General features: G+C 48.1%; 1 protein-coding gene across 1 annotated transcript in view; it reads left to right on the forward strand.

Annotated features, from left to right (window-relative positions):
- Positions 1–23,401, forward strand: part of cux1b (cut-like homeobox 1b) — a 149,959-nt gene that overhangs the window by 44,306 nt on the left and 82,252 nt on the right. The window contains exons 4-6 of the mRNA XM_042296471.1: positions 10,430–10,508; positions 12,760–12,897; positions 15,334–15,457. Of these exons, the coding sequence (XP_042152405.1) occupies positions 10,430–10,508; positions 12,760–12,897; positions 15,334–15,457 (341 nt within the window). The remainder of the gene's footprint in view (positions 1–10,429; positions 10,509–12,759; positions 12,898–15,333; positions 15,458–23,401) is intronic.

Genomic DNA, 23,401 nt, shown 5'->3' on the forward strand with positions numbered 1-23,401 from the left:
TCCGTCTGTCTCTCTCTCCGTCTGTCTCTCTCTCCGTCTGTCTGTCTCTGTCTGTCTGTCTGTCTCTGTCTGTCTGTCTGTCTCTGTCTGTCTGTCTGTCTCTGTCTGTCTGTCTGTGTCTCTCTCTCTCCCTGTCTGTGTCTCTCTCTCTCCCTGTCTGTGTCTCTGTCTCTCCCTCTCTGTGTCTCTCTCCCTCTGTGTCTGTCTGTCTCTGTCTGTCTGTCTGTGTCTCTCTCTCTCCCTCTCTGTGTCTCTCTCCCTCTGTGTCTCTCTCTGTGCCCCTGGCCATGTTTAAATTGCTTCCTGTGAAAAGAGACACGACAAAAACCCTGGCATCAGCCAATCACAACCCACTAATCTTAATTCCTGTCATTCTGCATGGCTGCACGTTTCTAGGGTGATGTTGCTTTTCATCTGAGGTTTTTAATAAATCACTCATTTGTTTCCAGTGTGAACTCTAGTTGATGGGTTAATCAATACTTCCCATATCAAGGCGTTTTCTCTTTCTGTCTGTGTGTTTTGTGTTCTATGACTTTCCTTGGTTATTCCCCTTGGAGTCAGTTATGCCTAGTTTCAGCATAACGCTTATTTGTCCTCTCATATTTGGGTGTCCAAAGGGCGTGTGTGGAAGTTGCTGTTGTAAACCTGGGTGTTATGGGGGATGGAGTGAGTGGACATTCTAGTTTTACCCAATGATTTCACCTTCATGAGCCCGACACACACCGACACACACACACCGACACACACACACCGACACACACACACCGACACACACACACTGACACACACACACTGACACACACACACCGACACACACACACTGACACACACACACTGACACACACACACTGACACACACACACACTGACACACACACACTGACACACACACACTGACACACACACACTGACACACACACACTGACACACACACACTGACACACACACACTGACACACACACACTGACACACACACACTGACACACACACACACTGACACACACACACACAGACACACACACACAGACACTGTGTGACACACACACCGACACACACACCGACACACACACCGACACACACACACTGACACACACACACACTGACACACACACACACTGACACACACACACGACACACACACACACCGACACACATATTTGGGTGACACACACACACACCGACACACACGTGTGTGACACACACACACACTGACACACACACACACTGACACACACACACACTGACACACACACACACACACTGACACACACACACACTGACACACACACACTGACACACACACACACTGACACACACACACACTGACACACACACACTGACACACACCGACACACACACACCGACACACACACACACACCGACACACACACACACACTGACACACACACACTGACACACACACACTGACACACACACACTGACACACACACACTGACACACACACACTGACACACACACACACTGACACACACACACACTGACACACACACACACTGACACACACACACACTGACACACACACACACTGACACACACACACACACTGACACACACACACACACACACCGACACACACACTGACACACACACACCGACACACACACACCACACACACACTGACACACACACACACACTGACACACACACACACTGACACACACACACACACTGACACACACACACACACTGACACACACACACACACTGACACACACACACACTGACACACACACACACACACTGACACACACACACCGACACACACACACACTGACACACACACACACCGACACACACACACACCGACACACACACACACCGACACACACACACACCGACACACACACACACCGACACACACACACACCGACACACACACACACCGACACACACACACACACTGACACACACACACACTGACACACACACACACACTGACACACACACACACTGACACACACACACACACTGACACACACACACACTGACACACACACACTGACACACACACACACACACACACTGACACACACACACACACCGACACACACACACACACCGACACACACACACTGACGCGCACACACACACACACACACACACACACACACACAGATACCGTGACAAGGCTGCCTTGCTGCAGGGCAGAGAATATTCCAGTGTAACATTGGGTTGTGGTTCTTCTTTCTCAGCGCAGCAGCCAGTTATTATTTTAACGTGCTGTTATTTCAGGGGCTTCACAGTCTGGTGGTGAGTATTGACGTGGTGCAGCAGTATGGGTGTTATTCAACTTGTCAGCTATTTTCCGCTGTACTTACCGAGCGCTCGCACACACGTTTGAGCACCTGCCTTGGCGACTTGTATTCTGATTGTTAGGCCTAATCATTGTGCCCTTCCCCTGTCAAATGAACCTGCTACATAGACATATGTAATGGTATTAATATGATGTTGTAATTCTGTGATGGGTGTTTTGGACTTGGTGTGGTCAACCCTGTTATCCAGTAGTCTATATACCTGGTCAACCCTGTTATCCAGTGGTCTGTAGACCTGTTGTTGTCAATCCTGTTGTCCAGTGGTCTGTAGACCTGTTGTCAATCCTGTTGTCCAGTGGTCTATAGACCTGGTTAACCCTGTTGGCCAGTGGTCTATAGACCTGGTCGACCCTGTTGTCCAGTGGTCTATAGACCTGGTCGACCCTGTTGGCCAGTGGTCTATAGACCTGGTCGACCCTGTTGGCCAGTGGTCTATAGACCTGGTCGACCCTGTTGGCCAGTGGTCTATAGACCTGGTCGACCCTGTTGGCCAGTGGTCTATAGACCTGGTCGACCCTGTTGGCCAGTGGTCTATAGACCTGGTCGACCCTGTTGGCCAGTGGTCTATAGACCTGGTCGACCCTGTTGGCCATTGGTCTATAGACCTGGTCGACCCTGTTGTCCAGTGGTCTATAGACCTGGTCGACCCTGTTGGCCAGTGGTCTATAGACCTGGTCGACCCTGTTGGCCAGTGGTCTATAGACCTGGTCGACCCTGTTGGCCAGTGGTCTATAGACCTGGTCGACCCTGTTGGCCAGTGGTCTATAGACCTGGTCGACCCTGTTGGCCAGTGGTCTATAGACCTGGTCGACCCTGTTGGCCAGTGGTCTATAGACCTGGTCGACCCTGTTGGCCAGTGGTCTATAGACCTGGTTGGCCAGTGGTCTATAGACCTGGTCGACCCTGTTGGCCAGTGGTCTATAGACCTGGTTGGCCAGTGGTCTATAGACCTGGTCGACCCTGTTGGCCAGTGGTCTATAGACCTGGTCGACCCTGTTGGCCAGTGGTCTATAGACCTGGTCGACAGACCTGGTCGACCCTGTTGGCCAGTGGTCTATAGACCTGGTCGACCCTGTTGGCCAGTGGTCTATAGACCTGGTTGGCCAGTGGTCTATAGACCTGGTCGACCCTGTTGTCCAGTGGTCTATAGACCTGGTTGACCCTGTTGTCCAGTGGTCTATAGACCTGGTCGACCCTGTTGGCCAGTGGTCTATAGACCTGGTCGACCCTGTTGGCCAGTGGTCTATAGACCTGGTCGACCCTGTTGGCCAGTGGTCTATAGACCTGGTTGGCCAGTGGTCTATAGACCTGGTCGACCCTGTTGTCCAGTGGTCTGTAGACCTGTTGTCAATCCTGTTGTCCAGTGGTCTATAGACCTGGTTAACCCTGTTGTCCAGTGGTCTATAGACCTGGTCGACCCTGTTGGCCAGTGGTCTATAGACCTGGTCGACCCTGTTGGCCAGTGGTCTATAGACCTGGTCGACCCTGTTGGCCAGTGGTCTATAGACCTGGTCGACCCTGTTGGCCAGTGGTCTATAGACCTGGTCGACCCTGTTGGCCAGTGGTCTATAGACCTGGTCGACCCTGTTGGCCAGTGGTCTATAGACCTGGTCGACCCTGTTGTCCAGTGGTCTATAGACCTGGTCGACCCTGTTGGCCAGTGGTCTATAGACCTGGTCGACCCTGTTGGCCAGTGGTCTATAGACCTGGTCGACCCTGTTGGCCAGTGGTCTATAGACCTGGTCGACCCTGTTGGCCAGTGGTCTATAGACCTGGTCGACCCTGTTGTCCAGTGGTCTATAGACCTGGTCGACCCTGTTGGCCAGTGGTCTATAGACCTGGTCGACCCTGTTGGCCAGTGGTCTATAGACCTGGTCGACCCTGTTGGCCAGTGGTCTATAGACCTGGTCGACCCTGTTGGCCAGTGGTCTATAGACCTGGTCGACCCTGTTGGCCAGTGGTCTATAGACCTGGTCGACCCTGTTGGCCAGTGGTCTATAGACCTGGTTGGCCAGTGGTCTATAGACCTGGTTGACCCTGTTGGCCAGTGGTCTATAGACCTGGTTGGCCAGTGGTCTATAGACCTGGTTGGCCAGTGGTCTATAGACCTGGTCGACCCTGTTGGCCAGTGGTCTATAGACCTGGTCGACCCTGTTGGCCAGTGGTCTATAGACCTGGTCGACCCTGTTGGCCAGTGGTCTATAGACCTGGTCGACCCTGTTGGCCAGTGGTCTATAGACCTGGTTGGCCAGTGGTCTATAGACCTGGTCGACCCTGTTGGCCAGTGGTCTATAGACCTGGTCGACCCTGTTGGCCAGTGGTCTATAGACCTGGTCGACCCTGTTGGCCAGTGGTCTATAGACCTGGTCGACCCTGTTGGCCAGTGGTCTATAGACCTGGTCGACCCTGTTGGCCAGTGGTCTATAGACCTGGTCGACCCTGTTGGCCAGTGGTCTATAGACCTGGTCGACCCTGTTGGCCAGTGGTCTATAGACCTGGTGTTGATTAACCTTCCCTGTCTGTGACGTTGGATTCTTACATCACTGTTTGTGGTCAACCCTGTATTCTAGTACTGTGACTAAGACAGGATTTGTGCAATATTGTATGTTTGGTAACTGAAACCAAACCTGATACTTCCCTCTGTCTTGATTTGTCATTGAAAAGTGGATTTCTTTGGGTCATGATGAGAATCAAACAGACATTATCCTAACCCTCTGACTTCATTATCCTAACCCTCTGACTCCATTATCCTAACCCTCAGACTCTGCTTCATACCCTTTGCTATGAGACTAGAAATTGAGCTCAGGTTAATTCTGTTTCCATTGATCATCCTTGAGATGTTGACTGGGAGTCCACCTGTGGTAAATTCAATTGATTGGACATGGTTTGGATGGGCACACACCTGTCTATATAAGATCCCACAGTGCATATCAGAGCAAAAACCAAGCCATGCGGTCAAATTAATTGTCCGTAGAGCTCAGACCGGATTGTGTTGAGGCACAGATCTGGGGAAGGGTACCAAAAAATGGAAATGTACCAAAAAATACCAAAAATGAAAGAAGTTTGGAACCACCAAGACTCTTCCTAGAACTGGCCGCCCGGCCAAAGGGCCTTGGTCAGGGAGGTGAACAAGAACCCGATGGTTACTGACAGAGCTCCAGAGTTCCTCTGTGGAGATGGGAGAACCTTCCAGAAGGACAACCATCTCTGCAGCACTCCACCAGTCAGGCCTTAGTGGCTAGACGGTATAGTGGCTAGACGGAAGCCACTCCTCAGTAAAAGCCACATCACAGTTCGCTTGGAGTTTACCAAATGGCTCCTAAAGACTCTCAGACCTGATGAAACAAGATTCTCTGGTCTGATGAAACCAAGATAGACTGAATTCTTTGGCCAGAATGCCAAGTGTCCTGTCTGGAGGAAACCTGGCACCATCCCTACAGTGAAGCATGGTGGTGGCAGCATCATGCTGTGGTGTTGTTTTTCAGAGGCAGGGAGACTACTCAGGATCGAGGGAAAGATGATCAGGGCAAAGTACAGAGAGATTGTTGATCTCAAGACCTCAGACTGGAGTGAAGATTCACCTTCCAACAGGACAACGACCCTAAGCACAAAGCCAAGACAATGCAGGAGTTGCTTCGGGAACAAGTTTCTGAATGTCCTTAAGTGGCCCAGCCAGAGCCCGGACTTGAACCAGATCGAATATCTATGGTGAGACCTGAAAATAGCTGTGCAGCGACACTCCCCATCCAACCTGACAGAGCTTGAGAGGATCTGCAGAGAAGAATGGGAGAAACTCCCCAAATACAGGTGTGCCAAGCTTGTAATGTCATACCCAAAATAATTGTGGCTGTAATTGCTGGCAAAGGTGCTTCAACAAAGTACTGAGTAAAGGGTCTGACTAATTATGTGAATGTGAGATTTCATTTTTTATTTATTTATACAGTTGAAGTCGGAAGTTTACATGCACTTAGGTTGGAGTCATTAAAACTCGTTTTTCAACCACTCCACAAATTTCTTGTTAAACTATATTTTTGGGAAGTCTGATAGGACATCTACTTTGTGCGTAACACAAGTAATCTTGCCAACAGTTATTTACAGACAGATTATTTCACTTATAATTCACTGTATCACAATTCCAGTGGGTCAGAAGTTTACATACACTAAGTTGACTGCCTTTAAACAGCTTGGAAAATTCCACGCTTTAGAAGCTTCTGATAGGCTAATTTACATCATTTGAGTCAATTGGAGGTGTACCTGTGGATGTATTTCAAGGCCTACCTTCAAACTCAGTGCCTCTTTGCTTGGCATCATGGGGAAATCAAAAGAAATCAGCCAAGACCTCAGAAAAAAAAATTGTAGACCTCCACAAGTCTGGTCCATCCTTGAGAGCAATTTCCAAATGCCTGAAGGTACCACGTTCGTCTGTACAGACAAGTATAAACACCATGGGACCGCGCAGCCGTCATACCGCTCAGGAAGGAGACGCGTTTTGTCTCCTAGAGATGAAGGTACTTTGGTGCGAAAAGTGCAAATCAATCCCAGAACAACAGCAAAGGACCTTGTGAAGATGCTGGAAGAAACAAGCACAAAAGTATCTATATCCACAGTAAAACGAGTCCTATATCGACATAACCTGAAAGGCCGCTCAGCAAGGAAGAAGCCACGGCTTCGAAACCGGCATAAAAATGCCAGACTATGGCTTGCAACTGCACATGGGGACAAAGATCGTACTTTTTGAAGAACTGTCCTCTGGTCTGATGAAACAAAAATAGAACTGTTTGGCCATAATGACCATCGTTATGTTCGGAGGAAAAGGGGGAGGCTTGCAAGCTAAAGAACACCATCCCAACCGTGAAGCATGGGGTTGGCAGCATCATGTTGTGGAGGTGCTTTGCTGCAGGAGGGACTGGTGCACTTCACAAAATAGATGGCTTCATGAAGAAAGAAACGTATGTGGATATATTGAAGCAACATCTCAAGACATCAGTCACGAAGTTAAAGCTTGGTCACAAAACGCCTCAATGTCCTTGAGTGGCCCAGCCAGAGACCGGACTTGAACCCGATTTTGAACATCTCTGGAGAGACCTGAAAATAACTGTGCAGCAACACTCCCTATCCAACCTGACAGAGCTTGAGAGGATCTGCAGAGAGGAATGGGAGAAACTCCCCAAATACAGGTGTGCAAAGCTTGTAATGTCATACCCAAAAGAATTGTGGCTGTAATTGCTGGCAAAGGTGCTTCAACAAAGTACTGAGTAAAGGTTCTGAATAATTATGTAAATGTGATATTTAAGTTTGTTTATTTGTACATTCGAAAAGGTATTCAGACACCTTGACTTTTGACGTTGGAGCACACAGACTGGTGTGGGTCACGAGAGTTACACACAGACTGGTGTGGGTCACGAGAGTTACACACAGACTGGTGTGGGTCACCAGAGTTACGCACACAGACTGGTGTGGGTCACCAGAGTTACGCACACAGACTGGTGTGGGTCACCAGAGTTACGCACACAGACTGGTGTGGGTCACCAGAGTTACGCACACAGACTGGTGTGGGTCACCAGAGGTGGGTCACCAGAGTTACGCACACGCACAGACTGGTGTGGGTCACCAGAGGAGCGCACACAGACTGGTGTGGGTCACCAGAGTTACGCGCACAGACTGGTGTGGGTCACCAGAGTTACGCACACAGACTGGTGTGGGTCACCAGAGTTACGCGCACAGACTGGTGTGGGTCACCAGAGGATAGAAAGCACTATTTTGCGATGGATTTTTGTTGTTGTGTTGGGGACAATTTTGTCTGGGAAAAATTGTATTGATCAGCTTTTGTTAAAAATGTTTTGCCTAAAGCCTGCATGTACCAGCCAACGGAAACCCTGGTGTGTGTGTGTGTGTGTGTGTGTGTGTGTGTGTGTGTGTGGCCATGGCTGTGTGGCATGGCTGAGGGCAGCTGTGAACTGAGGTCATTGTGGTGCGTTTTACATGGCAGGCCCAGACAGACATGGTTAGCAACAGAAAGACTTCAGTCATCAGATTAACATCTGAACAGTGTGTGGAGTAGAAACAACTACTAGTTAATAGAGATCAACAGCATTATTTTTGTACATTTATTTTTTCTTTAACCTTTATTTAGCTAGACAAGTCAGTTAAGAACACATTCTTATTTACAATGATGGCCTACCGGGGAACAGTGGGTTAACTGCCTTGTCCAGGGGCAGAAAGACAGATTTTTCCTTGTCAGCTCAGGGGATTCGATCCAGCAACCTTTCGGTTACTGACCCAATGCTCTAACCACTAGGCTACCTGCCTCTAACCACTAGGCTACCTGCCTCTAACCACTAGGCTACCTGCCTCTAACCACTAGGCTACCTGCCTCTAACCTCTAGGCTACCTGCCTCTAACCTCTAGGCTTCCTGCCTCTAACCTCTAGGCTTCCTGCCTCCGCTAACCTCTAGGCTTCTTGCCTTTAACCACTAGGCCTTTAACCACTAGGCTACCTGCCTCTAACCACTAGGCTACCTGCCTCTAACCACTAGGCTACCTGCCTCTAACCACTAGGCTACCTGCCTCTAACCACTAGGCTACCTGCCTCTAACCACTAGGCTTCCTGCCTCTAACCTCTAGGCTTCCTGCCTCTAACCTCTAGGCTTCCTGCCTCCGCTAACCTCTAGGCTTCTTGCCTTTAACCACTAGAATACCTGCCTCCTCTAACCACTAGACTACCTGCCTCCTCTAACCACTAGACTACCTGCCTCCTCTAACCTCTAGGCTTCCTGCCTCCTCTAACCACTAGGCTTCATGCCTCCTCTAACCACTAGGCTTCCTGCCTCCTCTAACCACTAGGCTACCTGCCTTTAACCACTAGGCTACCTGCCTCCTCTAACCACTAGGCTACCTGCCTCCTCCAACCACTAGGCTACCTGCCTCCTCCAACCACTAGGCTACCTGCCTCCTCCAACCACTAGGCTACCTGCCTCCTCCAACCACTAGGCTACCTGCCTCCTCTAACCACTAGGCTACCTGCCACTAACCACTAGGCTACCTGCCTCCTCTAACCACTAGGCTACCTGCCTCCTCTAACCACTAGGCTACCTGCCCCCTCTAACCACTAGGCTACCTGCCCCCTCTAACCACTAGGCTACCTGCCTCCTCTAACCACTAGGCTACCTGCCTCCTCTAACCACTAGGCTACCTGCCTCCTCTAACCACTAGGCTACCTGCCTCCTCTAACCACTAGGCTACCTGCCTCCTCTAACCACTAGGCTACCTGCCTCCTCTAACCACTAGGCTACCTGCCTCCTCTAACCACTAGGCTACCTGCCCCTCTAACCACTAGGCTACCTGCCTCTAACCACTAGACTACCTGCCTCCTCTAACCACTAGGCTACCTGCCGCCTCTAACCACTAGGCTACCTGCCTCTAACCACTAGACTACCTGTCTCCTCTAACCACTAGGCTACCTGCCTCTAACCACTAGACTACCTGTCTCCTCTAACCACTAGACTACCTGTCTCCACACATGGAACACTCCAAAACGAAGCAGTGCTATTAGCATCCTCTCCTCTCATCCTCTCCTCTCATCCTCTCCTCTCATCCTCTCCTCTCTCATCCTCTCCTCTCTCATCCTCTCATCCTCTCATCCTCTCCTCTCTCATCCTCTCCTCGTCTCCTCTCATCTTCTCTTCTCATCGTCTCTTCTCTCTCCTCTCATCTTCTCCTCTCATCGTCTCTTCTCTCTCCTCTCATCTTCTCCTCTCATCGTCTCTTCTCTCCTCTCATCCTCTCCTCTCATCGTCTCTTCTCTCTCCTCTCATCCTCTCCTCTAATCTTATCCTCTCATCCTCTCCTCTCATCGTCTCTTCTCTCTCCTCTCATCCTCTCCTCTCATCGTCTCCTCTCATCTTCTCTTCTCATCGTCTCTTCTCTCTCCTCTCATCTTCTCCTCTCATCGTCTCTTCTCTCCTCTCATCCTCTCCTCTCATCGTCTCTTCTCTCTCCTCCTCTCCTCTAATCTTATCCTCTCATCCTCTCCTCTCATCGTCTCTTCTCTCTCCTCTCATCCTCTCCTCTCATCTTCTAATCCTATCCTCCTTTCAGATCGATGCCTTGAGCAAAAGAAGTAAAGAAGCAGAAGGTTCCTTCTTGAACGTCTACAAGAGATTGATAGATGTTCCAGGTAAGAGATTGATAGATGTCCCAGCTAAGAGAGGAGAGGACATGGATGTCCCAGGTAAGAGAGGAGAGGAGATGGTTGTCCCAGGTAAGAGAGGAGAGGAGATGGTTGTCCCAGGTAAGAGAGGAGAGGAGATGGTTGTCCCAGGTAAGAGAGGAGAGGAGATGGATGTCCCAGGTAAGAGAGGAGAGGACATGGATGTCCCAGGTAAGAGAGGAGAGGAGATGGTTGTCCCAGGTAAGAGAGGAGAGGAGATGGTTGTCCCAGGTAAGAGAGGAGAGGAGATGGTTGTCCCAGGTAAGAGAGGAGAGGAGATGGTTGTCCCAGGTAAGAGAGGAGAGGAGATGGTTGTCCCAGGTAAGAGAGGAGAGGAGATGGTTGTCCCAGGTAAGAGAGGAGAGGACATGGATGTCCCAGGTAAGAGAGGAGAGGACATGGATGTCCCAGGTAAGAGAGGAGAGGAGATGGTTGTCCCAGGTAAGAGAGGAGAGGAGATGGTTGTCCCAGGTAAGAGAGGAGAGGAGATGGTTGTCCCAGGTAAGAGAGGAGGAGATGGTTGTCCCAGGTAAGAGAGGAGAGGAGATGGTTGTCCCAGGTAAGAGAGGAGAGGAGATGGTTGTCCCAGGTAAGAGAGGAGAGGAGATGGTTGTCCCAGGTAAGAGAGGAGAGGAGATGGTTGTCCCAGGTAAGAGAGGAGAGGAGATGGTTGTCCCAGGTAAGAGAGGAGAGGAGATGGTTGTCCCAGGTAAGAGAGGAGAGGAGATGGTTGTCCCAGGTAAGAGAGGAGAGGAGATGGTTGTCCCAGGTAAGAGAGGAGAGGACATGGATGTCCCAGGTAAGAGAGGAGAGGAGATGGTTGTCCCAGGTAAGAGAGGAGAGGACATGGATGTCCCAGGTAAGAGAGGAGAGGACATGGATGTCCCAGGTAAGAGAGGAGAGGACATGGATGTCCCAGGTAAGAGAGGAGAGGACATGGATGTCCCAGGTAAGAGAGGAGAGGACATGGATGTCCCAGGTAAGAGAGGAGAGGACATGGATGTCCCAGGTAAGAGAGGAGAGGACATGGATGTCCCAGGTAAGAGAGGAGAGGACATGGATGTCCCAGGTAAGAGAGGAGAGGATATAGATGTCCAAGGTAAGAGAGGAGATGGTTGTGTGTAGTACCAGGCCTTCATCCACTCAGGTCGGTGACATGCTGTTCAGACTGCTCCCTCATCCATAGAAACAGGCTCATCAGCACCAACAGGGGAAGACAAAGCTGTAGAACTATATTTCATCCTGGGGGAAGACAGGTCATTCCCAGCACCATTTCTTTCTCTGCTATATTTCTATGCTTTAGGCCTGTTGTAGGTGTAGTTCACTGTGATGAAAATGTCTGTCCCAACCCTGGCTGTGCTGTTCTTAACTTGACCCGCGATAATGAGGTCATTTCATACATGCTCTTTCAAAGTAATAATAATTATTATTATTATAATTTTTTAAACTAGGCAAGTCAGTTAAGAACACATTTTTATTTATTTACAATGGCGGTCTATACCGGCTAAACCCAGATGGCGGTCTATACCGGCTAAACCCAGATGGCGCCGGGCCAAATGTGCGCTGCCCTGTGGGACTCCCAGTCACGCCTGGTTGTGATACAGCCTGGATAGCTTGTTGGAGTGGGTGTTGTGTGTTGAGGCCTGGACATTTACAGAACCTTACACACACACACACACACTACGTTACACACACACACATTGCTCATTTTGCGGGGATGATGTGCATCACTCTCCCGTCACGTCCTACTTTACGCCTGTCAATCACCCGTCCCCGACCCGCCCGTCCCCCACCCGCCCCCCACCAGTGAGAATCAGACTGACTGACAAGCCCCACTTTATCAGAGCAACAGACAACGCTGATCCGCAACTCAACTCTGACTTACACTAGCGGCACATTGGGAATCACCCGTGTCGTTGGTCGTACGAAATGCTTCCTCTCTGTTGCGCTCTCAATTCAAAAGGGCTTTATTGGCGTGGGAGACATCTCTCTCTCGCTCTCTCAGCACTACAGCGTAGTAGAATAGGGTGGATGACTGTAGCTAACTGCTGTTTCTCAACAGGAGAACACTTCCCACACTAGCTAGCTCCCTGTGTGTGTGTGTGTGTGTGTGTGTGTAACGTAGTGTGTGTGTAACGTAGTGTGTGTGTAACGTAGTGTGAGTGTGTAACGTTGTGTGTGTGTGTGTGTGTGTAACGTAGTGTGTGTGTTTTCTCAGACCCCGTCCCTGTACTGGAGTTGGGTCAGCAGTTACAGCTGAAGCTCCAGCGGATGCACGACATCGAGACAGAGAACCTCAAACTCAGAGAGACTCTAGAGGACTACAACAAAGAGTTTGCCGAGGTCAAGAACCAGGGTGAGTCTCAACACCACTCACTCTCTCACAAACCAATACAACGGAGGGAGGAGGAAGGAAAGAGCTGTGCCAGACACAGTGGAGTATCTAGAAACCCTGAGTGGGGGGGGAGCCAGAGAGGGAGGGGGGTGAAGAGGAGAGGGGTGAAGAGGGGGAGAGGAGTGAAGAGGAGAGGGGGAGGTGAAGAGGAGGGGGTGAAGAGGAGAAGGGGGCGATGGAGGGAGGGTGAGACAGTTAATTGAACACCTCGATAGCAGCAGCGTTCTATTCCGCTATTGATTATTCCACTTCCTAATCCTTTATCCTTTCAGACTGACTAGACAGCCCCCCCTCACACACACAGACAGAGAACTCCCCCCTCACACACACAGACAGAGAACCCCTCTCACACACACAGACAGAGAACCCCTCTCACACACACAGACAGAGAACCCCTCTCACACACACAGAGAACCCCTCTCACACACACAGACAGAGAATCCCCCCCCCCCCACACACACAGAGATAGAGAGCCCCCCGTCCCCTCCTCACACACACAGACAGAGAACCCCTCAGCAGTTGACATTGATCCCAGCAAGGTGTTAAACAGTGGCCGGGTAGGAGGGCTCTGAAAGAACTCCCTGGTATTGATTGTGTGTCAGAACAGGGAGAATGGGGTTTAAATCACTCACTTTGTGCACAGTGCTGAGAACTCTCAATCAAATCCAACGATCAGCATTGCTCTCAATCTTTCTCGCCCTGCCCTCTCAGACATCCACCTATTACACCCGCTTTTCCTCTGTGGTTTCCTCTCACAGCCAGCCAGACATCCCTCAGCAGGGTATGGGGTATCAGCACAGCCAGCCAGACATCCCTCAGCAGGGGTATGGGGTATCAGTACAGCCAGCCAGACATCCCCCTCAGCAGGGTATGGGGTATCAGTACAGCCAGCCAGACATCCCTCAGCAGGGTATGGGGTATCAGCACAGCCAGCCAGACATCCCTCAGCAGGGTATGGGGTATCAGTACAGCCAGCCAGACATCCCTCAGCAGGGTATGGGGTATCAGCACAGCCAGCCAGACATCCCTCAGCAGGGTATGGGGTATCAGCACAGCCAGCCAGACATCCCTCAGCAGGGGTATGGGGTATCAGTACAGCCAGCCAGACATCCCTCAGCAGGGTATGGGGTATCAGTACAGCCAGCCAGACATCCCTCAGCATGGGGTATGGGGTATCAGCACAGCCAGCCAGACATCCCTCAGCAGGGTATGGGGTATCAGCACAGCCAGCCAGACATCCCTCAGCAGGGTATGGGGTATCAGCACAGCCAGCCAGACATCCCTCAGCAGGGTATGGGGTATCAGTACAGCCAGCCAGACATCCCTCAGCAGGGTATGGGGTATCAGTACAGCCAGCCAGACATCCCTCAGCAGGGTATGGGGTATCAGTACAGCCAGCCAGACATCCCTCAGCAGGGTATGGGGTATCAGTACAGCCAGCCAGACATCCCTCAGCAGGGTATGGGGTATCAGTACAGCCAGCCAGACATCCCTCAGCAGGGTATGGGGTATCAGTACAGCCAGCCAGACATCCCTCAGCAGGGTATGGGGTATCAGTACAGCCAGCCAGACATCCCTCAGCAGGGTATGGGGTATCAGTACAGCCAGCCAGACATCCCTCAGCAGGGGTATCAGCACAGCCAGCCAGACATCCCTCAGCAGGGGTATGGGGTATCAGTACAGCCAGCCAGACATCCCTCAGCAGGGGTATGGGGTATCAGTACAGCCAGCCAGACATCCCTCAGCAGGGGTATGGGGTATCAGCACAGCCAGCCAGACATCCCTCAGCAGGGTATGGGGTATCAGCACAGCCAGCCAGACATCCCTCAGCAGGGGTATGGGGTATCAGCACAGCCAGCCAGACATCCCTCAGCAGGGGTATCAGCACAGCCAGCCAGACATCCCTCAGCAGGGTATGGGGTATCAGCACAGCCAGCCAGACATCCCTCAGCAGGGTATGGGGTATCAGTACAGCCAGCCAGACATCCCTCAGCAGGGGTATGGGGACAGCAGACATCCCTCAGCAGGGGTATCAGTACAGCCAGCCAGACATCCCTCAGCAGGGGTATGGGGTATCTGATAAAGGTGATCCTGTTCATGTCCCGTCAGTAAATATCAGCTGGTTTTATGCAGAAACAGAGTGCTCATTTCCTTTATTTCCTGGGATAGTCACCTGTTCATGTGTTCTAAGGGAAGGAATATTTTGGGGATTTCAAATCCCTCGGGTTGATCACCCGATTGGCCTTTTAGTTTCAAGCTAGGGTGAATCCTGTTTGTAATATTCCTTTCATCAAGGGACATCTTAATGTATTCCACCCTCTCTCTCATGGTGTCTTCTCTCACCCTCCCTCTTTCCTCCCCTCTCTCTCTCATGGTGTCTTCTCTCTCCTGGTCTAGAGGTGACTATTAAAGCCCTGAAGGAGAAGATCCGGGACTATGAGCAGTCCCTGAAGAACCAGGCTGAGAACCTGGTCCAGGAGAAACAGGTCCAGCTCCACAATGACTATGCAGAGAAGGAGAGGTGAGTTACGTTATCTACTAGGAATATAGAGAGGAGAGTTACGGTATCTACTAGGAATATAGAGAGGAGAGTTACAGTATCTACTAGGAATATAGAGAGGAGAGTTACAGTATCTACTAGGAATATAGAGGAGAGGAGAGTTACAGTATCTACTAGGAATATAGAGAGGAGAGGAGAGTTACGTTATCTACTAGGAATATAGAGAGGAGAGTTACGGTATCTACGAGGAATATAGAGAGGAGAGTTACAGTATCTACTAGGAATATAGAGAGGAGAGTTACAGTATCTACTAGGAATATGGAGAGGAGAGTTACAGTATCTACTAGGAATATAGAGAGGAGAGTTACAGTATCTACTAGGAATATAGAGAGGAGAGTTACAGTATCTACTAGGAATATGGAGGAGAGGAGAGTTACAGTATCTACTAGGAATATAGAGAGGAGAGGAGAGTTACAGTATCTACTAGGAATATAGAGAGGAGAGGAGAGTTACAGTATCTACTAGGAATATAGAGAGGAGAGGAGAGTTACAGTATCTACTAGGAATATAGAGAGGAGAGGAGAGTTACAGTATCTACTAGGAATATAGAGAGGAGGGTTACAGTATCTACTAGGAATATAGAGAAGAGGAGAGTTACAGTATCTACTAGGAATATAGAAAAGAGGAGAGTTACAGTATCTACTAGGAATATAGAGAGGAGAGGAGAGTTACAGTATCTACTAGGAATATAGAGAGGAGAGGAGAGTTACAGTATCTACTAGGAATATAGAGAGGAGGGTTACAGTATCTACTAGGAATATAGAGGAGAGGAGAGTTACAGTATCTACTAGGAATATAGAAAGGAGGGTTACAGTATCTACTAGGAATATAGAGGAGAGGAGAGTTACAGTATCTACTAGGAATATAGAGGAGAGGAGAGTTACAGTATCTACTAGGAATATAGAAAGGAGGGTTACAGTATCTACTAGGAATATAGAGAGGAGAGTTACAGTATCTACTAGGAATATAGAGAGGAGAGTTACAGTATCTACTAGGAATATAGAGAGGAGGGTTACAGTATCTACTAGGAATATAGAGAGGAGGGTTACAGTATCTACTAGGAATATAGAGGAGAGGAGAGTTACAGTATCTACTAGGAATATAGAGGAGAGGAGAGTTACAGTATCTACTAGGAATATAGAGAAGAGGAGAGTTACAGTATCTACTAGGAATATAGAGGAGAGGAGAGTTACAGTATCTACTAGGAATATAGAGGAGAGGAGAGTTACAGTATCTACTAGGAATATAGAGAGGAGAGTTACAGTATCTACTAGGAATATAGAGAGGAGAGTTACAGTATCTACTAGGAATATAGAGGAGAGGAGAGTTACAGTATCTACTAGGAATATAGAGGAGAGGAGAGTTACAGTATCTACTAGGAATATAGAGAAGAGGAGAGTTACAGTATCTACTAGGAATATAGAGGAGAGGAGAGTTACAGTATCTACTAGGAATATAGAGAGGAGGGTTACAGTATCTACTAGGAATATAGAGGAGAGGAGAGTTACAGTATCTACTAGGAATATAGAAAAGAGGAGAGTTACAGTATCTACTAGGAATATAGAGAGGAGAGGAGAGTTACAGTATCTACTAGGAATATAGAGAGGACAGTATCTACAGAATATAGTTCTACTAGGAATATAGAGGAGAGGAGAGTTACAGTATCTACTAGGAATATAGAGGAGAGGAGAGTTACAGTATCTACTAGGAATATAGAAAGGAGGGTTACAGTATCTACTAGGAATATAGAGAGGAGAGTTACAGTATCTACTAGGAATATAGAGAGGAGAGTTACAGTATCTACTAGGAATATAGAGAGGAGGGTTACAGTATCTACTAGGAATATAGAGAGGAGAGTTACAGTATCTACTAGGAATATAGAGAGGAGAGTTACAGTATCTACTAGGAATATAGAGAGGAGAGTTACAGTATCTACTAGGAATATAGAGAGGAGAGTTACAGTATCTACTAGGAATATAGAGAGAGGAGAGTTACAGTATCTACTAGGAATATAGAGAGAGGAGAGTTACAGTATCTACTAGGAATATAGAGAGGAGAGTTACAGTATCTACTAGGAATATAGAGAGGAGGGTTACAGTATCTACTAGGAATATAGAGAGGAGAGTTACAGTATCTACTAGGAATATCGAGAGGAGAGTTACAGTATCTACGAGGAATATAGAGAGGAGAGTTACAGTATCTACTAGGAATATAGAGAGGAGAGTTACAGTATCTACTAGGAATATAGAGGAGAGGAGAGTTACAGTATCTACTAGGAATATAGAAAGGAGGGTTACAGTATCTACTAGGAATATCGAGAGGAGAGTTACAGTATCTACTAGGAATATAGAGAGGAGGGTTACAGTATCTACTAGGAATATAGAGAGGAGAGTTACAGTATCTACTAGGAATATAGAGAGGAGGGTTACAGTATCTACTAGGAATATAGAGAGGAGGGTTACAGTATCTACTAGGAATATAGAGAGGAGAGTTACAGTATCTACGAGGAATATAGAGAGGAGAGTTACAGTATCTACGAGGAATATAGAGAGGAGAGTTACAGTATCTACTAGGAATATAGAGAAGAGGAGAGTTACAGTATCTACTAGGAATATAGAAAAGAGGAGAGTTACAGTATCTACTAGGAATATAGAGAAGAGGAGAGTTACAGTATCTACTAGGAATATAGAGAGGAGAGTTACAGTATCTACTAGGAATATAGAGAGGAGAGTTACAGTATCTACTAGGAATATAGAGAGGAGAGTTACAGTATCTACTAGGAATATAGAGAAGATGAGAGTTACAGTATCTACTAGGAATATAGAGAGGAGAGTTACAGTATCTACTAGGAATATAGAGAAGAGGAGAGTTACAGTATCTACTAGGAATATAGAGAGGAGGGTTACAGTATCTACTAGGAATATAGAGAGGAGGGTTACAGTATCTACTAGGAATATAGAGAGGGAGAGTTACAGAGAGAGGAGAGTTACAGTATCTACTAGGAATATAGAGAGGAGAGTTACAGTATCTACTAGGAATATAGAGAAGAGGAGAGTTACAGTATCTACTAGGAATATAGAGAGGAGAGTTACAGTATCTACTAGGAATATAGAAAGGAGGGTTACAGTATCTACTAGGAATATAGAGAGGAGAGTTACAGTATCTACTAGGAATATAGAGAGGAGGGTTACAGTATCTACTAGGAATATAGAGAGGAGGGTTACAGTATCTACTAGGAATATAGAGGAGAGGAGAGTTACAGTATCTACTAGGAATATAGAGGAGAGGAGAGTTACAGTATCTACTAGGAATATAGAGAAGAGGAGAGTTACAGTATCTACTAGGAATATAGAGAGGAGAGTTACAGTATCTACTAGGAATATAGAGAGGAGGGTTACAGTATCTACTAGGAATATAGAGAGGAGAGTTACAGTATCTACGAGGAATATAGAGAAGAGGAGAGTTACAGTATCTACTAGGAATATAGAGAAGAGGAGAGGTACAGTATCTACTAGGAATATAGAGAGGAGAGTTACAGTATCTACTAGGAATATAGAGAAGAGGAGAGTTACAGTATCTACTAGGAATATAGAGAAGAGGAGAGGTTACAGTATCTACTAGGAATATAGAGAAGAGGAGAGGTACAGTATCTACTAGGAATATAGAGAGGAGAGGAGAGTTACAGTATCTACTAGGAATATAGAGAGGAGAGGAGAGTTACAGTATCTACTAGGAATATAGAGAGGAGAGGAGAGTTACAGTATCTACTAGGAATATAGAGGAGAGGAGAGTTACAGTATCTACTAGGAATATAGAGAGGAGAGGAGAGTTACAGTATCTACTAGGAATATAGAGAGGAGAGGAGAGTTACAGTATCTACTAGGAATATAGAGAGGAGAGGAGAGTTACAGTATCTACTAGGAATATAGAGAGGAGAGGAGAGTTACAGTATCTACTAGGAATATAGAGAGGAGAGGAGAGTTACAGTATCTACTAGGAATATAGAGAGGAGGGTTACAGTATCTACTAGGAATATAGAGAGGAGGGTTACAGTATCTACGAGGAATATAGAGAGGAGGGTTACAGTATCTACTAGGAATATAGAGAGGAGGGTTACAGTATCTACTAGGAATATAGAGAGGAGGGTTACAGTATCTACTAGGAATATAGAGAGGGTTACAGTATCTACTAGGAATATAGAGAGGAGGGTTACAGTATCTACTAGGAATATAGAGAGGAGGGTTACAGTATCTACTAGGAATATAGAGAGGAGGGTTACAGTATCTACTAGGAATATAGAGAGGAGGGTTACAGTATCTACTAGGAATATAGAGAGGAGAGTTACAGTATCTACGAGGAATATAGAGAGGAGAGTTACAGTATCTACGAGGAATATAGAGAGGAGAGTTACAGTATCTACGAGGAATATAGAGAGGAGAGTTACAGTATCTACGAGGAATATAGAGAGGAGAGTTACAGTATCTACGAGGAATATAGAGAGGAGAGTTACAGTATCTACTAGGAATATAGAGAAGAGGAGAGTTACAGTATCTACTAGGAATATAGAAAAGAGGAGAGTTACAGTATCTACTAGGAATATAGAGAGGAGAGGAGAGTTACAGTATCTACTAGGAATATAGAGAGGAGAGGAGAGTTACAGTATCTACTAGGAATATAGAGAGGAGAGGAGAGTTACAGTATCTACTAGGAATATAGAGAGGAGAGGAGAGTTACAGTATCTACTAGGAATATAGAGAGGAGAGGAGAGTTACAGTATCTACTAGGAATATAGAGAGGAGAGGAGGGTTACAGTATCTACTAGGAATATAGAGAGGAGGGTTACTGTATCTACGAGGAATATAGAGAGGAGAGTTACAGTATCTACGAGGAATATAGAGAGGAGAGTTACAGTATCTACGAGGAATATAGAGAGGAGAGTTACAGTATCTACGAGGAATATAGAGAGGAGAGTTACAGTATCTACTAGGAATATAGAGAGGAGAGTTACAGTATCTACGAGGAATATAGAGAGGAGAGTTACGGTATCTACGAGGAATATAGAGAGGAGAGTTACAGTATCTACTAGGAATATAGAGGAGAGGAGAGTTACAGTATCTACTAGGAATATAGAGAAGAGTTACAGTATCTACTAGGAATATAGAGGAGAGGAGAGTTACAGTATCTACTAGGAATATAGAGAGGAGAGGAGAGTTACAGTATCTACTAGGAATATAGAGAGGAGAGTTACAGTATCTACTAGGAATATAGAAAGGAGGGTTACAGTATCTACTAGGAATATAGAGAGGAGGGTTACAGTATCTACTAGGAATATAGAGAGGAGAGTTACAGTATCTACTAGGAATATAGAGAGGAGAGTTACAGTATCTACTAGGAATATAGAGAGGAGAGTTACAGTATCTACTAGGAATATAGAGAGGAGAGTTACAGTATCTACTAGGAATATCGAGAGGAGAGTTACAGTATCTACGAGGAATATAGAGAGGAGAGTTACAGTATCTACTAGGAATATGTGTTGTATTAGAGGGGCAGTATATGGATGGACCTCTGAAACATGACTCTGACGAAGACGAAGATCGATAGATAAGGGAGGAGGGGGGAGAGAGGGAGCACATTACTGACAAATCCAGCTTGCTAATGATAAGTGGTTTGTAGTTTGTTCGATTTATGGAAAAAACTGGATGAGAAATGGTGAGAAAATCGGGAGTTTTGACAGTAGCCATGTTTGGTATTATAGAATTAAACTGTAAGGGAGTCTGGGCTGATGTAACTCTCACTCTCTGACCTAATGTCTTATTCTAAATGGCATTCAGTAACTCATGGTTGATCACTCTCTGTCTCTCCCCATCCCTCCATCTCTCTCTGTTCCTCCATCTCTCTCTGTTCCTCCATCTCTCTCTGTTCCTCCATCTCTCTCTGTTCCTCCATCTCTCTCTGTTCCTCCATCTCTCTCTGTTCCTCCATCTCGCTCTGTCCCTCCATCTCGCTCTGTTCCTCCATCTCTCTATGTCTCTCTGTCTCTCCCATTCCTCCATGTCTCTCTCTCCCATCTCTCTCTCTCCCATCCCTCCATCTCTCTCTGTCCCTCCATGTCTCTCCCATCCCTCCATCTCTCTGTCCCTCCCATCCCTCCATCTCTCTCTGTCCCTCCATCTGTCTCTCCCATCCCTGGTTTGTCTTCTCTCTCCCATCCCTCCAAACTCTGAGAAATCTCTCCCATCCCTCCATCTGTTCTCCCATCCCTCCATCTGTCTCTCCCATCCCTCCATCTCTCTCTGTCTCTCCCATCCCTCCATCTCTCTCTGTCTCTCCCATCCCTCCATCTCTCATTCTGTCTCTCCCATCCCTCCATCACTCTCTGTCTCTCCCATCCCTCCATCTCTCTCTGTCTCTCCCATCCCTCCATCTCTCTCTGTCTCTCCCATCCCTCCATCTCTCTCTGTCTCTCCCATCCCTCCATCTCTCTCTCTCTCCCATCCCTCCATCTCTCTGTCTCTCCCATCTCCCCATCCCTCCGTCTCTCCCCATCCCTCCATCTCTCTCTCTCTCTCCATCTCTCTCTCTCTCCCATCCCTCCATCTCTCCTCTCTCTCCCATCCCTCCATCTCTCTCATCTCTCTCCCATCCCTCCATCTCTCTCTGTCTCTCTCCCATCCCTCCATCTCTCTCTGTCTCTCCCATCCCTCCATCTCCATCTCTCTGTCTCTCCCATCCCTCCATCTCTCTCTGTCTCTCCCATCCCTCCATCTCTCTCTGTCTCTCCCATCCCTCCATCTCTCTGTCTCTCCCATCCCTCCATCTCTCTCTCTCCCATCCCTCCATCTCTCTCCCATCTCCCCATCCCTCCATCTCTCCCCATCCCTCCATCTCCCATCCCTCTCCCATCCTCTCCATCTCTCTCTCTCTCCCATCCCTCCATCTCTCTCTGTCTCTCCCATCCCTCCATCTCTCTCTGTCTCTCTCCCATCCCTCCATCTCTCTCTGTCTCTCCCATCCCTCCATCTCTCTCTGTCTCTCTCCCATCCCTCCATCTCTCTCTGTCTCTCTCCCATCCCTCCATCTCTCTCTGTCTCTCTCCCATCCCTCCATCTCTCTCTGTCTCTCCCATCCCTCCATCTCTCTCTGTCTCTCCCATCCCTCCATCTCTCTCTGTCTCTCCCATCCCTCCATCTCTCTCTGTCTCTCCCATCCCTCCATCTCTCTGTCTCTCCCATCCCTCCATCTCTCTCTGTCTCTCCCATCCCTCCATCTCTCTCTCTCTCCCATCTCCCCATCCCTCCTCTCTCCCCATCCCTCCATCTCTCTCTCTCTCCCTCCCATCTCTCTCTCTCTCCCATCCCTCCATCTCTCTCTCTCTCTCTCCCATCCCTCCATCTCTCTCTGTCTCTCTCCCATCCCTCCATCTCTCTCTGTCTCTCTCCCATCCCTCCATCTCTCTCTGTCTCTCCCATCCCTCCATCTCTCTCTGTCTCTCCCATCCCTCCATCTCTCTCTGTCTCTCCCATCCCTCCATCTCTCTCTGTCTCTCCCATCCCTCCATCTCTCTCTGTCTCTCCCATCCCTCCATCTCTCTCTCTCCCATCCCTCCATCTCTCTCCCATCTCCCCATCCCTCCGTCTCTCCCCATCCCTCCATCTCTCTCTCTCTCCCATCTCTCTCTCCATCCCATCTCTCTCTCTCTCTCCCATCCCTCCATCTCTCTCTGTCTCTCTCCCATCCCTCCATCTCTCTCTGTCTCTCTCCCATCCCTCCATCTCTCTCTCTCTCTCCCATCCCTCCATCTCTCTGTCTCTCTCCCATCCCTCCATCTCTCTCTGTCTCTCTCCCATCCCTCCATCTCTCTCTGTCTCTCTCCCATCCCTCCATCTCTCTCTGTCTCTCTCCCAT

This window comes from Oncorhynchus tshawytscha, linkage group LG13 (assembly GCF_018296145.1).
Source record: "Oncorhynchus tshawytscha isolate Ot180627B linkage group LG13, Otsh_v2.0, whole genome shotgun sequence".
NCBI lineage: Eukaryota > Metazoa > Chordata > Actinopteri > Salmoniformes > Salmonidae > Oncorhynchus > Oncorhynchus tshawytscha.